This window comes from Coregonus clupeaformis, chromosome 28, assembly GCF_020615455.1.
Source record: "Coregonus clupeaformis isolate EN_2021a chromosome 28, ASM2061545v1, whole genome shotgun sequence".
Classification (NCBI taxonomy): Eukaryota; Metazoa; Chordata; class Actinopteri; order Salmoniformes; family Salmonidae; genus Coregonus; species Coregonus clupeaformis.
The window spans coordinates 9,315,428-9,330,636 of NC_059219.1; the positions used below are offsets into that span (position 1 = coordinate 9,315,428).

Here is a 15,209-nt window from a genome sequence, read left to right on the forward strand (position 1 = left end):
AGCTGTTCTTTCTTGCCGATGCAGCGTATATCCCGCCAGCTGTATGTTATCCATGTCGTCGTTCAGCCACAACTCGGTGAAACATAAGATATTACCGTTTTTAATGTCCCGTTGGTCGGATATTCGTGATCGTAGCTCGTCTATTTTGTTATCCAATGATTGTACGTTGGACAATAGGACTGATGGTAGAGGCACATTACCCACTCGCTGCCGGATCCTTACAAGGCACCCCGACCTACGTCCCCGATATCTCCGTCTCTTTCTCCGGCGAATGATGGGGATTTGGGCCTTGTTGGGTGTCTGAAGTAAATCCTTCACGCCGACTCGTTAAAGAAAGAAATCTTCATCCAGTACGAGGTGAGTAATCGCTGTCCTGATATCCAGAAGCTCTTTTCGGTCATAAGAGACGGGGGCTGAAACATTATGCACAAAATAAGTTAAAAATTACGCGAAAAAACACACAATAGCACAATTGGTTAGGGGCCCGTAAAACGGCAGCCATCTCCTCCGGCACCATTAATTACGTCTACAATAAAAGGGGTCATCACATCATGTCTACAATACAGAGGGTCGTCACGTCATGTTTTAGGGTACAAGGAGTCATGCTGTGCACCCAAATAAAATTCCCTATTCAGTTTAGTATAAAACAAAAACAACTCATATCCAGCATATCTAAACACACGATTTAATGTGTTTGGCCTAAACCAAATAATGATATGTCTTACTCTGCCAAATCGTTTTCATCTCGTCTGATATGAACCATATAGCACCATATTCCCAACGGGCCCTGGTAGTGGTCCACTACACAGGGAGTAGGGGGCCATTTGGGATGCATCCTTTGACAAAGTAAGGCCATATACTAAGACCATACTAAGACCATACTAAGACCATACTAAGAGCATTAAAGATAGCATTTAGTTTAGCGCTTGAGCAGTACAAGTATAAATCAAAGACTATTGGAGGAAAATCCCAGACATTTGACCCAAATCTGGTAAATCCCCCCCTCCCCCCCAAAAAAAAATTAACATTGTGGGATTAATGATTTTAATAAATACCAGTGAGTGATGACCCTTGACAACCTATTTTGCTTTTGTATTCTAATCTATAGGCCTACAGGTTTCATTGTTTTATTTCTAAATGAAAATAGTAATTTTCAAAGATCACCCAAGAGAGGAATGTAATTATGTAATGTAATTAAGTCAAACTCAACTAAAACTGCAGAGTCCCCTTATCTGCAGTTAAGTTGATTTTTTTTTTAACCTCTTTTGTGTGTGCAGATAATGTTCCACTACGGTGAATGTGTGTGTTCCTAAATGTCGCTGGGACACAAACTAACTAACCTAACGTAGCAGGCGTAAAATAAATGCCTGAAACTAGATCCCCTACCTACTGGTCTTGACGAGAAGAACATTTAAAAACATTCTGTCTGGAGGTTCTCTTCTGCACTGTTCAACCAATCCAGTCACTGTGGAGGAGTTAAGATGGAGTGTCTCCTTGTTAACGTCCAAAAGTGGAAGTTGTGTCACAGCCTCTCTTTCCATTCCCCCTGCAAACCGCAACATCCACAGCCTCTCTTTCCATTTCCCCCTGCAAACCGCAACATCCACAGCCTCTCTTTCCATTTCCCCTGCAAACCGCAACATCCACAGCCTCTCTTTCCATTTCCCCCTGCAAACCGCAACATCCACAGCCTCTCTTTCCATTCCCCCTGCAAACCGCAACATCCACAGCCTCTCTTTCCATTTCCCCTGCAAACCGCAACATCCACAGCCTCTCTTTCCATTCCCCCTGCAAACCGCAACATCCACAGCCTCTCTTTCCATTTCCCCCTGCAAACCGCAACATCCACAGCCTCTCTTTCCATTTCCCCTGCAAACCGCAACATCCACAGGCTCTATTTCCATTTCCCCTGCAAACCGCAACATCCACAGCCTCTCTTTCCATTTCCCCCTGCAAACCGCAACATCCACAGCCTCTCTTTCCATTCCCCCTGCAAACCGCAACATCCACAGCCTCTCTTTCCATTCCCCCTGCAAACCGCAACATCCACAGCCACTCTTTCCATTCCCCCTGCAAACCGCAACATCCACAGCCTCTCTTTCCATTTCCCCTGCAAACCGCAACATCCACAGGCTCTTTTTCCATTTCCCCTGCAAACCGCAACATCCACAGCCTCTCTTTCCATTCCCCCTGCAAACCGCAACATCCACAGCCTCTCTTTCCATTCCCCCTGCAAACCGCAACATCCACAGGCTCTCTTTCCATTCCCCCTGCAAACCGCAACATCCACAGGCTCTTTTTCCATTTCCCCTGAAAACCGGAACATCCGGTTGTTGGGGACTCGGGAAAGAGGCTACACACAAACACAAACCACAAACACAAAGAAAGGGAGCAGCGAGAGAAGCGTCTAATTAACCTGTGGTGGTGCTAGGGTGGGGAGTTTGTTCAGTGCTGTTCTACAAAACCACAGATTAAAAGGTACCACATCAAAGACACCGACTGATTTCCCCATGGTCTCCCAGGGATGAATGAACGCAGTCTCACACACACACACACATTCACTGAGTCTCTGGGGTAGGTCTGCCAGCCGTCAGACACAAAGACGGAGGAACCTCGTCTCTCTAGGTATCCATGAGGGACTCCACTCAACGCAGACACACACTGGCTGGCTGGCTGGCTGACTGGCACACAAACTCACACACTGGCTGTCTCATATAATAGCACTTCTCAGCCTCTACAGCTATTAATTCCAATTAGACTGCTTTGGATTTCTCCCTGACCAATATGGCTGCCCTTTTTTCACCAGAATTCTGGTTCTTTGAGGGTTTATGACATAGCCCCTCTTTATGCTAGGAACCCTTGAGCTGCTCTCTCTTACTCATAATCACACACACTAGGAGACTAGACCATCTAGTAATGTCAATTACACATCAGCCTTGTTTATCAACCCTTAAGATACATCACAGACACTGACTACTCAGAACCGTGTTTATCAACCCTTAGATACATATCAAAGAGACCGTAAGACTAGACTCTAGTAACAACCCATAGTCTAGATACGCATCCACAGAGACAGAGACTAGAACCTGTTCAGTACCCCTAATTACTCATCAACCTTATTTAGCAAACAATAGGCTACATCCAGCATTAGTAACAGTCGTGCCTTGGTGTAGAATTGGATAAACGTGACCCCTGCTTCACCCTCTCCATGCAGCCTTATTACAGACAGCGAATCCTTCTCTCCTACGAAGGGCTGCCGGTAAAAAAAATATTATCTCTCATAGCTCCTCCATCTAGCTCCTCCCTCTAGCTCCTCATCTCTCATAGCTCCTCCCTCTAGCTCCTCATCTCTCATAGCTCCTCCATCTAGCTCCTCCCTCTAGCTCCTCATCTCTCATAGCTCCTCCATCTAGCTCCTCCCTCTAGCTCCTCATCTCTCATAGCTCCTCCCTCTAGCTCCTCATCTCTCATAGCTCCTCCATCTAGCTCCTCCATCTAGCTCCTCCCTCTAGTTCCTCATCTCTCATAGCTCCTCCCTCTAGCTCCTCCCTCTAGCTCCTCATCTCTCATAGCTCCTCCCTCTAGCTCCTCATCTCTCATAGCTCCTCCATCTAGCTCCTCCATCTAGCTCCTCCCTCTAGTTCCTCATCTCTCATAGCTCCTCCCTCTAGCTCCTCATCTCTCATAGCTCCTCCATCTAGCTCCTCCCTCTAGCTCCTCATCTCTCATAGCTCCTCCCTCTAGCTCCTCATCTCTCATAGCTCCTCCCTCTAGCTCCTCATCTCTCATAGCTCCTCCATCTAGCTCCTCCCTCTAGCTCCTCATCTCTCTTAGCTCCTCCCTCTAGTTCCTCATCTCTCATAGCTCCTCCATCTAGCTCCTCCCTCTAGCTCCTCATCTCTCATAGCTCCTCCCTCTAGCTCCTCATCTCTCATAGCTCCTCCATCTAGCTCCTCCCTCTAGCTCCTCATCTCTCTTAGCTCCTCCCTCTAGTTCCTCATCTCTCATAGCTCCTCATCTCTCATAGCTCCTCCCTCTAGCTCCTCATCTCTCATAGCTCCTCCATCTAGCTCCTCCCTCTAGCTCCTCATCTCTCTTAGCTCCTCCCTCTAGCTCCTCATCTCTCTTAGCTCCTCCCTCTAGCTCCTCATCTCTCATAGTTCCTCCATCTAGCTCCATATCTTTCATCGATCCCTCTGTAACTGAAAATGACAGCAGATAGGTACACAGATGTGTGGATGGATGGGCCCTGGTCAGAAGAGAGGATGAGGGCTGCGTTCCAAATGGCACCCTATTCCCTTTACAGTGCACTACTATTGACCAGGGCCCACAGGGTGAGCCAAAATAAGTGCACAATATAGGGATTCGGGTGCCATTTTTGGGACGCAGCCGAGGAGACCGGTGACCGAGGAGACATAACCTCTGCAGCCCTCTGAGGGTCTAACGCCCAGGTCTGGAATACCAACACAACCACAAGGCAGCAGGGTGGTAAATTGGGTTCCATAGCTCAGTGATCCTTTTATGCTTACATCTCCAACCTGCTGTGGCCAGCCACCATTACAGAACGATACACAGGGAGAGGACACACACACACACACACACACACACACACACACACACAGAGAGGATGTACAAACACACACAACCCCACAGGGACCCTGCAGAGAGGATTCTCCCCAGCCTAGAGCATGGACCCTGCAGAGAGGATTCTCCCCAGCCTAGAGCATGGACCCTGCAGAGAGGATTCTCCCCAGCCTAGAGCATGGACCCTGCAGAGAGGATTCTCCCCAGCCTAGAGCATGGACCCTGCAGAGAGGATTCTCCCCAGCTTAGAGCATGGACCCTGCAGAGAGGATTCTCCCCAGCCTAGAGCATGGACCCTGCAGAGAGGATTCTCCCCAGCCTAGAGCAGGGACCCTGCAGAGAGGATTCTCCCCAGCCTAGAGCATGGACCCTGCAGAGAGGATTCTCCCCAGCCTAGAGCATGGACCCTGCAGAGAGGATTCTCCCCAGCCTAGAGCAGGGACCCTGCAGAGAGGATTCTCCCCAGCCTAGAGCAGGGACCCTGCAGAGAGGATTCTCCCCAGCCTAGAGCAGGGACCCTGCAGAGAGGATTCTCCCCAGCCTAGAGCAGGGACCCTGCAGAGAGGATTCTCCCCAGCCTAGAGCAGGGACCCTGCAGAGAGGATTCTCCCCAGCCTAGAGCAGGGACCCTGCAGAGAGGATTCTCCCCAGCCTAGAGCAGGGACCCTGCAGAGAGGATTCTCCCCAGCCTAGAGCAGGGACCCTGCAGAGAGGATTCTCCCCAGCCTAGAGCATGGACCCTGCAGAGAGGATTCTCCCCAGCCTAGAGCAGGGACCCTGCAGAGAGGATTCTCCCCAGCCTAGAGCAGGCTGTCTGGCTGCCTGCCTTTGTACCCCAGGCTCCAGTCAGTAGGCAGGGTAAGAGAGTATTGCATGAGGCGGTCTCCCCAATGAAAAGGCCCCATTGTTTCCCTAAACATACAGAGAGACACGCGTAGGTTCCCCTGGCTCACCTAAGGGGGGGTCAAAGGTCAGAGCTCTGGACAGGAAGCAGAGGTGTAACAGGCTGTTCTTTAAAAACACACACCGTCTCTCTCACACACACAAAATACAGGCTTCTCTCTCTGCTCTGGCTGTCAACAAACAGCAGGTTCTGACCTCCACTGAGTGGGTCGTAACTATGTGTGTGTGTGTGTGTGTGTGTGTGTGTGTGTGTGTGTGTGTGTGTGTGTGTGTATGTGTGTGTGTGTGTGTGTGTGTGTGTGTGTGTGTGTGTGTGTGTATATATGTGTGTGTGTATATATGTGTGTGTGTGTGTGTGTGTATATATGTATATGTGTGTGTGTGTGTGTGTGTATATATGTATACGTGTGTGTGTGTGTGTGTATATATGTATATGTGTGTGTGTGTGTGTGTGTATATATGTATATGTGTGTGTGTGTGTGTGTGTGTGTGTGTGTGTGTGTGTGTGTGTGTGTGTGTGTGTGTGTAGGCGCATAGCACCCTTTCACTTAAAGCATAATAAAAAACAGATAAACCCAGGTCTTCTGAAGCAATTCCCTGAGAGGAATTACAACAGGCCCTTCCTGATTCAAACTGAAATCAGCCTTTTCCATTAAAGATTAACAACCCCATTGACGTTGGAACCCACGTGAGGGGGAAAGGTGGCTCTGTAAACACCATAAAACAGGGGGGAGACAGGAGAGGACGGAGGAGGAATGGGGGATGGGGGGGGGGGATGGGGGGGGGCTGTAAAATGGATCCAGTTCTAGCTGCAGAGGAAGGAGGGTGAGGGGGGGGCGACACATTTTTCTAAACCTACCTACCTACCGCTCACTCACTCATCACATATTCAACATCACCTGAGAATTCAGTTTCATTCTGCCTCCCACCCAACCGACACGGTGTGATGTTGCAGCTCAGCGCTGTCATGAGCTTGTGCTTCCCCCCACTGGAAACACCAAAACATCTTCTGAACCCCTCTGGGCTTTTCATTGCATCAATCTCACGCAATCTGTGGTGTGTGTGTGTGCCTCTTGTGTGCGCCTCTGTGTGTGTGTGTGAAAAGTGAAATTAACAATAAAAAATGAACAGTAAACATTACAGTTCCAAAATAATAGAGACATTTCAAATGTCATAGTATGTCTATATACAGTGTTGTAACGATACAGTGTTGTAACGATACAGTGTTGTAACGATATAGTGTTGTAACGATACAGTGTTGTAACGATACAGTGTTGTAACGATACAGTGTTGTAACGATACAGTGTTGTAACGATACAGTGTTGTAACGATACAGTGTTGTAACGATACAGTGTTGTAACGATACAGTGTTGTAACGATACAGTGTTGTAACGATACAGTGTTGTAACGATACAGTGTTGTGACGATACAGTGTTGTAACGATACAGTGTTGTAACGATACAGTGTTGTAACGATACAGTGTTGTAACGATACAGTGTTGTAACGATACAGTGTTGTGACGATACAGTGTTGTGACGATACAGTGTTGTAACGATACAGTGTTGTAACGATACAGTGTTGTAACGATACAGTGTTGTGACGATACAGTGTTGTGACGATACAGTGTTGTAACGATACAGTGTTGTAACGATACAGTGTTGTGACGATACAGTGCTGTGACGATACAGTGTTGTAACGATACAGTGTTGTAACGATACAGTGTTGTAACGATACAGTGTTGTAACGATACAGTGTTGTAACGATACAGTGTTGTAACGATACAGTGTTGTAACGATACAGTGTTGTAACGATACAGTGTTGTAACAATGTTTCTCTCTCTCTCCCTCTTCTTTTCACTGTAACTCATGTGTGTCTGCGAATCTGAGTCACTGAATTCCTCACACCTTAGCAGTGTATTGTGACGTCAGTTAACCTGTGGCAGCAGTTTAACGATTGGCCTGGGAAATTACCTTGCAGGTAGGTAGGTCATGTAGAGGTATTGGGCAACAGCACCATTCAATGAACAGGTCATTGTAATCAAGGCAAGACCATTACTGGAAGTCATGCTGGAACTCAGTCCCAAGTATGTACTGTAATCTGGTTAAATCCTTTATTTAACCAGAGAAGTCACATTGAGATTTACATCTCTTTTCCAAGTGAGCCGTGATTTCTTCCATCTGGGAGGTAATTGCTGTCTGAACTCTGTGTTTTGTTGTTGTCAAGGAAATGGGGAAACCCCTTCTCTGTTGCCATGAGGAAGTGGAAGAGGAGGAAAAAGAGTCCCACCTCCTTCCCTTTTAATGTGTCTACCCCCTGGTCTGAGTGATGAGGCTAGTGATGAGGCTAGCCAGTCACTGGTCTGAGTGATGAGGCTAGCCAGTCACTGGTCTGAGTGATGAGGCTAGCCAGTCACTGGTCTGAGTGATGAGGCTAGCCAGTCACTGGTCTGAGTGATGAGGCTAGCCAGTCACTGGTCTGAGTGATGAGGCTAGCCAGTCACTGGTCTGAGTGATGAGGCTAGCCAGTCACTGGTCTGAGTGATGAGGCTAGCCAGTCACTGGTCTGAGTGATGAGGCTAGCCAGTCACTGGTCTTAGTGATGAGGCTAGCCAGTCACTGGTCTGAGTGATGAGGCTAGCCAGTCACTGGTCTGAGTGATGAGGCTAGCCAGTCACTGGTCTTAGTGATGAGGCTAGCCAGTCACTGGTCTGAGTGATGAGGCTAGCCAGTCACTGGTCTTAGTGATGAGGCTAGCCAGTCACTGGTCTTAGTGATGAGGCTAGCCAGTCACTGGTCTGAGTGATGAGGCTAGCCAGTCACTGGTCTTAGTGATGAGGCTAGCCAGTCACTGGTCTGAGTGATGAGGCTAGCCAGTCACTGGTCTGAGTGATGAGGCTAGCCAGTCACTGGTCTGAGTGATGAGGCTAGCCAGTCACTGGTCTGAGTGATGAGGCTAGCCAGTCACTGGTCTGAGTGATGAGGCCAGTCACTGGTCTGAGTGATGAGGCTAGCCAGTCACTGGTCTGAGTGATGAGGCCAGTCACTGGTCTGAGTGATGAGGCTAGCCAGTGACTGGTCTGAGTGATAAGGCTAGCCAGTCACTGGTCTGAGTGATGAGGCTAGCCAGTCACTGGTCTGAGTGATGAGGCCAGTCACTGGTCTGAGTGATGAGGCTAGCCAGTCACTGGTCTGAGTGATGAGGCCAGTCACTGGTCTGAGTGATGAGGCTAGCCAGTGACTGGTCTGAGTGATAAGGCTAGCCAGTCACTGGTCTGAGTGATGAGGCTAGCCAGTCACTGGTCTGAGTGATGAGGCTAGCCAGTCACTGGTCTGAGTGATAAGGCTAGCCAGTCACTGGTCTGAGTGATGAGGCTAGCCAGTGACTGGTCTGAGTGATGAGGCTAGTCACTGGTCTGAGTGATGAGGCCAGTCACTGGTCTGAGTGATGAGGCCAGTCACTGGTCTGAGTGATGAGGCTAGCCAGTCACTGGTCTGAGTGATGAGGCTAGCCAGTCACTGGTCTGAGTGATGAGGCTAGCCAGTGACTGGTCTGAGTGATGAGGCTAGCCAGTCACTGGTCTGAGTGATGAGGCTAGCCAGTCACTGGTCTTAGTGATGAGGCTAGCCAGTCACTGGTCTGAGTGATGAGGCTAGCCAGTCACTGGTCTGAGTGATGAGGCTAGCCAGTCACTGGTCTGAGTGATGAGGCTAGCCAGTCACTGGTCTGAGTGATGAGGCCAGTCACTGGTCTGAGTGATGAGGCTAGCCAGTCACTGGTCTGAGTGATGAGGCCAGTCACTGGTCTGAGTGATGAGGCTAGCCAGTGACTGGTCTGAGTGATAAGGCTAGCCAGTCACTGGTCTGAGTGATGAGGCTAGCCAGTCACTGGTCTGAGTGATGAGGCCAGTCACTGGTCTGAGTGATGAGGCTAGCCAGTCACTGGTCTGAGTGATGAGGCCAGTCACTGGTCTGAGTGATGAGGCTAGCCAGTGACTGGTCTGAGTGATAAGGCTAGCCAGTCACTGGTCTGAGTGATGAGGCTAGCCAGTCACTGGTCTGAGTGATGAGGCTAGCCAGTCACTGGTCTGAGTGATAAGGCTAGCCAGTCACTGGTCTGAGTGATGAGGCTAGCCAGTGACTGGTCTGAGTGATGAGGCTAGTCACTGGTCTGAGTGATGAGGCCAGTCACTGGTCTGAGTGATGAGGCCAGTCACTGGTCTGAGTGATGAGGCTAGCCAGTCACTGGTCTGAGTGATGAGGCTAGCCAGTCACTGGTCTGAGTGATGAGGCTAGCCAGTGACTGGTCTGAGTGATGAGGCTAGCCAGTCACTGGTCTGAGTGATGAGGCTAGCCAGTCACTGGTCTGAGTGATGAGGCTAGTCACTGGTCTGAGTGATGAGGCCAGTGACTGGTCTGAGTGATGAGGCTAGTGATGAGGCTAGCCAGTCACTGGTCTGAGTGATGAGGCCAGTCACTGGTCTGAGTGATGAGGCTAGCCAGTCACTGGTCTGAGTGATGAGGCTAGCCAGTCACTGGTCTGAGTGATGAGGCTAGCCAGTCACTGGTCTGAGTGATGAGGCTAGCCAGTCACTGGTCTGAGTGATGAGGCCAGTCACTGGTCTGAGTGATGAGGCTAGTCACTGGTCTGAGTGATGAGGCCAGTGACTGGTCTGAGTGATGAGGCTAGTCACTGGTCTGAGTGATGAGGCTAGTCACTGGTCTGAGTGATGAGGCCAGTGACTGGTCTGAGTGATGAGGCTAGTGACTGGTCTGAGTGATGAGGCTAGTGACTGGTCTGAGTGATGAGGCTAGCCAGTCACTGGTCTGAGTGATGAGGCCAGTCACTGGTCTGAGTGATGAGGCCAGTCACTGGTCTGAGTGATGAGGCTAGTGACTGGTCTGAGTGATGAGGCCAGTGACTGGTCTGAGTGATGAGGCTAGTGACTGGTCTGAGTGATGAGGCTAGTGACTGGTCTGAGTGATGAGGCTAGCCAGTCACTGGTCTGAGTGATGAGGCCAGTCACTGGTCTGAGTGATGAGGCCAGTCACTGGTCTGAGTGATGAGGCCAGTCACTGGTCTGAGTGATGAGGCCAGTCACTGGTCTGAGTGATGAGGCCAGTCACTGGTCTGAGTGATGAGGCCAGTCACTGGTCTGAGTGATGAGGCTAGTCACTGGTCTGAGTGATGAGGCTAGTGACTGGTCTGAGTGATGAGGCCAGTCACTGGTCTGAGTGATGAGGCTAGTGACTGGTCTGAGTGATGAGGCTAGTGACTGGTCTGAGTGATGAGGCTAGTGACTGGTCTGAGTGATGAGGCCAGTGACTGGTCTGAGTGATGAGGCTAGTGACTGGTCTGAGTGATGAGGCTAGTGACTGGTCTGAGTGATGAGGCTAGTGACTGGTCTGAGTGATGAGGCTAGTGACTGGTCTGAGTGATGAGGCTAGCCAGTCACTGGTCTGAGTGATGAGGCTAGTGACTGGTCTGAGTGATGAGGCTAGTGACTGGTCTGAGTGATGAGGCTAGTGACTGGTCTGAGTGATGAGGCTAGTGACTGGTCTGAGTGATGAGGCCAGTCACTGGTCTGAGTGATGAGGCCAGTCACTGGTCTGAGTGATGAGACTAGTGACTGGTCTGAGTGATGAGGCTAGTGACTGGTCTGAGTGATGAGGCTAGTGACTGGTCTGAGTGATGAGGCTAGCCAGTCACTGGTCTGAGTGATGAGGCTAGTGACTGGTCTGAGTGATGAGGCTAGTGACTGGTCTGAGTGATGAGGCTAGTGACTGGTCTGAGGGATGAGGCTAGTCACTGGTCTGAGTGATGAGGCTAGCCAGTCACTGGTCTGAGTGATGAGGCCAGTCACTGGTCTGAGTGATGAGGCTAGTGACTGGTCTGAGTGATGAGGCTAGTGACTGGTCTGAGTGATGAGGCTAGTGACTGGTCTGAGTGATGAGGCCAGTGACTGGTCTGAGTGATGAGGCCAGTGACTGGTCTGAGTGATGAGGCTAGTGACTGGTCTGAGTGATGAGGCTAGTGACTGGTCTGAGTGATGAGGCTAGCCAGTCACTGGTCTGAGTGATGAGGCTAGTGACTGGTCTGAGTGATGAGGCTAGTCACTGGTCTGAGTGATGAGGCTAGCCAGTCACTGGTCTGAGTGATGAGGCCAGTCACTGGTCTGAGTGATGAGGCTAGTCACTGGTCTGAGTGATGAGGCCAGTGACTGGTCTGAGTGATGAGGCTAGTGACTGGTCTGAGGGATGAGGCTAGTCACTGGTCTGAGTGATGAGGCTAGTGACTGGTCTGAGTGATGAGGCTAGTGACTGGTCTGAGGGATGAGGCTAGTCACTGGTCTGAGTGATGAGGCTAGTGACTGGTCTGAGTGATGAGGCTAGTGACTGGTCTGAGTGATGAGGCCAGTCACTGGTCTGAGTGATGAGGCTAGTGACTGGTCTGAGTGATGAGGCTAGTGACTGGTCTGAGTGATGAGGCTAGTGACTGGTCTGAGTGATGAGGCTAGTGACTGGTCTGAGTGATGAGGCTAGTGACTGGTCTGAGTGATGAGGCTAGTGACTGGTCTGAGTGATGAGGCTAGTGACTGGTCTGAGTGATGAGGCTAGTGACTGGTCTGAGTGATCTGGCCTCCCCCCTGTTTGACGCTAGCTAGCTACCTCTGGCCTCCCCCGTTTGTCACTAGCTAGCGTCAAACGGGGGAGGCCAGAGGTAGCTAGCTAGTGACAAACGGGGGAGGCCAGATCACTCAGACCAGTCACTAGCCTCATCACTACCTCTGGCCTCCCCCGTTTGACGCTAGCTAGCTACCTCTGGCCTCCCCGTTTGTCACTAGCTAGCTACCTCTGGCCTCCCCGTTTGACGCTAGCTAGCTACCTCTGGCCTCCCCCGTTTTCATTAGCTAGCTACCTCTGGCCTCCCCCGTTTGACGCAAGCTAGCTACCTCTGGCCTCCCCGTTTTCATTAGCTAGCTACCTCTGGCCTCCCCCGTTTGACGCTAGCTAGCTACCTCTGGCCTCCCCGTTTTCATTAGCTAGCTACCTCTGGCCTCCCCGTTTTCATTAGCTAGCTACCTCTGGCCTCCCCGTTTTCATTAGCTAGCTACCTCTGGCCTCCCCGTTTTCGTTAGCTAGCTACTTCTGGCCTCCCCGTTTTCATTAGCTAGCTACCTCTGGCCTCCCCGTTTTCATTAGCTAGCTACCTCTGGCCTCCCCGTTTTCATTAGCTAGCTACCTCTGGCCTCCCCGTTTTCATTAGCTAGCTAGCTACCTCTGGCCTCCCCCGTTTGTCACTAGCTAGCTACCTCTGGCCTCCCCGTTTTCATTAGCTAGCTACCTCTGGCCTCCCCATTTTCATTAGCTAGCTACCTCTGGCCTCCCCGTTTGACGCTAGCTAGCTATGTGTGGTGTGTGGTGTGTTTTTCCCTTGGTTGAAAACAGCAGCTTACCCTGTATTGATGGAAATTATTTCTATCAGAGGGTTCTTTCTAATCTTGGGCAGATCCAGTCTGGCTCCCCCGAGACGCTTCCCATTGTCCTTCTTCTGACCCAGCAGACGCACCGAGTGACCTTCACATATAACACACAGAAATACTAGTCAGAACACTGAGTGACCTTCACATTTAACACACAGAAATACTAGTCAGAACACTGAGTGACCTTCACATATAACACACAGAAATACTAGTCAGAACACTGAGTGACCTTCACATTTAACACACAGAAATACTAGTCAGAACACTGAGTGACCTTCACATATAACACACAGAAATACTAGTCAGAACACTGAGTGACCTTCACATATAACACACAGAAATACTAGTCAGAACACTGAGTGACCTTCACATATACCACACAGAAATACTAGTCAGTCAGGATAACACTTCTTCACATCACAACCAGAACATATTACATTATAGGCTATAGGAAGAACACGTGCACACACACAAAGAGAGAGAGAGACACGTGCACGCACACAAAGAGAGAGAGAGAGACACGTGCACGCCCACACAGGGATGATGTCCATTGATACAAGGACACAAGACAGATGATGTCCATTGTTACAAGACAAAAGACTGATGATGTCCATTGTTACAAGACAAAAGACAGATGATGTCCATTGTTACAAGACAAAAGACAGATGATGTCCATTGTTACAAGACAAAAGACAGATGATGTCCATTGTTACAAGGACACAAGACAGATGATGTCCATTGTTACAAGACAAAAGACAGATGATGTCCATTGTTACAAGGACACAAGACAGATGATGTCCATTGTTACAAGACAAAAGACAGATGATGTCCATTGTTACAAGACAAAAGACAGATGATGTCCATTGTTACAAGGACACAAGACAGATGATGTCCATTGTTACAAGACAAAAGACAGATGATGTCCATTGTTACAAGGACACAAGACAGATGATGTCCATTGTTACAAGACAAAAGACAGATGATGTCCATTGTTACAAGGACACAAGACAGATGATGTCCATTGTTACAAGACAAAAGACAGATGATGTCCATTGTTATAAGACAAAAGACAGATGATGTCCATTGTTACAAGACAAAAGACAGATGATGTCCATTGTTAAAAGGACACAAGACAGATGATGTCCATTGTTAAAAGGACACAAGACAGATGATGTCCATTGTTAAAGGACAAAAGACAGATGATGTCCATTGTTACAAGACAAAAGACAGATGATGTCCATTGTTACAGGACAAAAGACACGAGACATTGGGTGAGGAGATAACACCACTTGGTGAGATGGAGAGATGAAGGGGTAGAGAGATGGAGAGATGAAGGGGTAGAGAAACGGAGAGATGAAGGGGTAGAGAGATGGAGAGATGAAGGGGTAGAGAGATGGAGAGATGAAGGGTTAGAGAGATGGAGAGATGAAGGGGTAGAGAGATGGAGAGATGAAGGGGTAGAGAGATGGAGAGATGAAGGGGTAGAGAGATGGAGAGATGAAGGGTTAGAGAGATGGAGAGATGAAGGGGTAGAGAGATGGAGAGATGAAGGGGTAGAGAGATGGAGAGATGAAGGGGTAGAGAGACGGAGAGATGTAGTTATTTGTCTTGCTGGCCTGCTCATAACAATCTCTCATTCAGACAATATCACGGTAAGAATGACAGAGCTGCTCACAATGACAAATGGAAAGATGCATTTCAATCAATTGTGGCGTTTCTGATTATCTCTCTTTTCAACAGCATGTCAAATCATATGAAAAATGCAATGATCGTTGCAGAGCAGATGAGATGTGTAAATTGATGTGTGAAATGTAAAGGATTCTGTGTAGTGGGAAGAAGGGTCGCTGGTATTCTGTATTGTGGGTGTGAAGAGAAAAAATAATAAAAAATAAATTATTATTTAAGAAACAAAAAAAAAGCAAACATTTAAACACTTTATGGACATTAGGAGCATGCTTTTCCAAATAAGATAATTATTTATTTCAGCACACCTCTCAATAGCAGCTTATCCTGTCTAAAACACAGCATAAACCCACAAGCTGAAAGTAGTGCTATAAGCTATAATGCTGTAAGCTAGCTAATGCTGTATGTATTAGCTAGCAATCCGTGTCTGAAGTGATTTAATGTATTCCTGAAACATACAGCGGTCTGGGCTCACAGAGAAGAGGGCAGAGAGCACAAATATTGATCAGAGGACAAAAGGGACAATCTGCAGAGGGAGAGAGAGAGTCTCTGATGCGTG

At 48.9% G+C, this 15,209-nt stretch overlaps 1 protein-coding gene across 1 annotated transcript in view; it reads right to left on the bottom strand.

The window, feature by feature from the left end:
• LOC121560364 (threonylcarbamoyladenosine tRNA methylthiotransferase-like) overlaps positions 1–15,209 on the bottom strand; it is a 266,806-nt gene that overhangs the window by 128,396 nt on the left and 123,201 nt on the right. Inside the window, exon 4 of the mRNA XM_045208311.1 lies at positions 12,941–13,061. Coding sequence (XP_045064246.1) covers positions 12,941–13,061 — 121 coding nt within the window. The remainder of the gene's footprint in view (positions 1–12,940; positions 13,062–15,209) is intronic.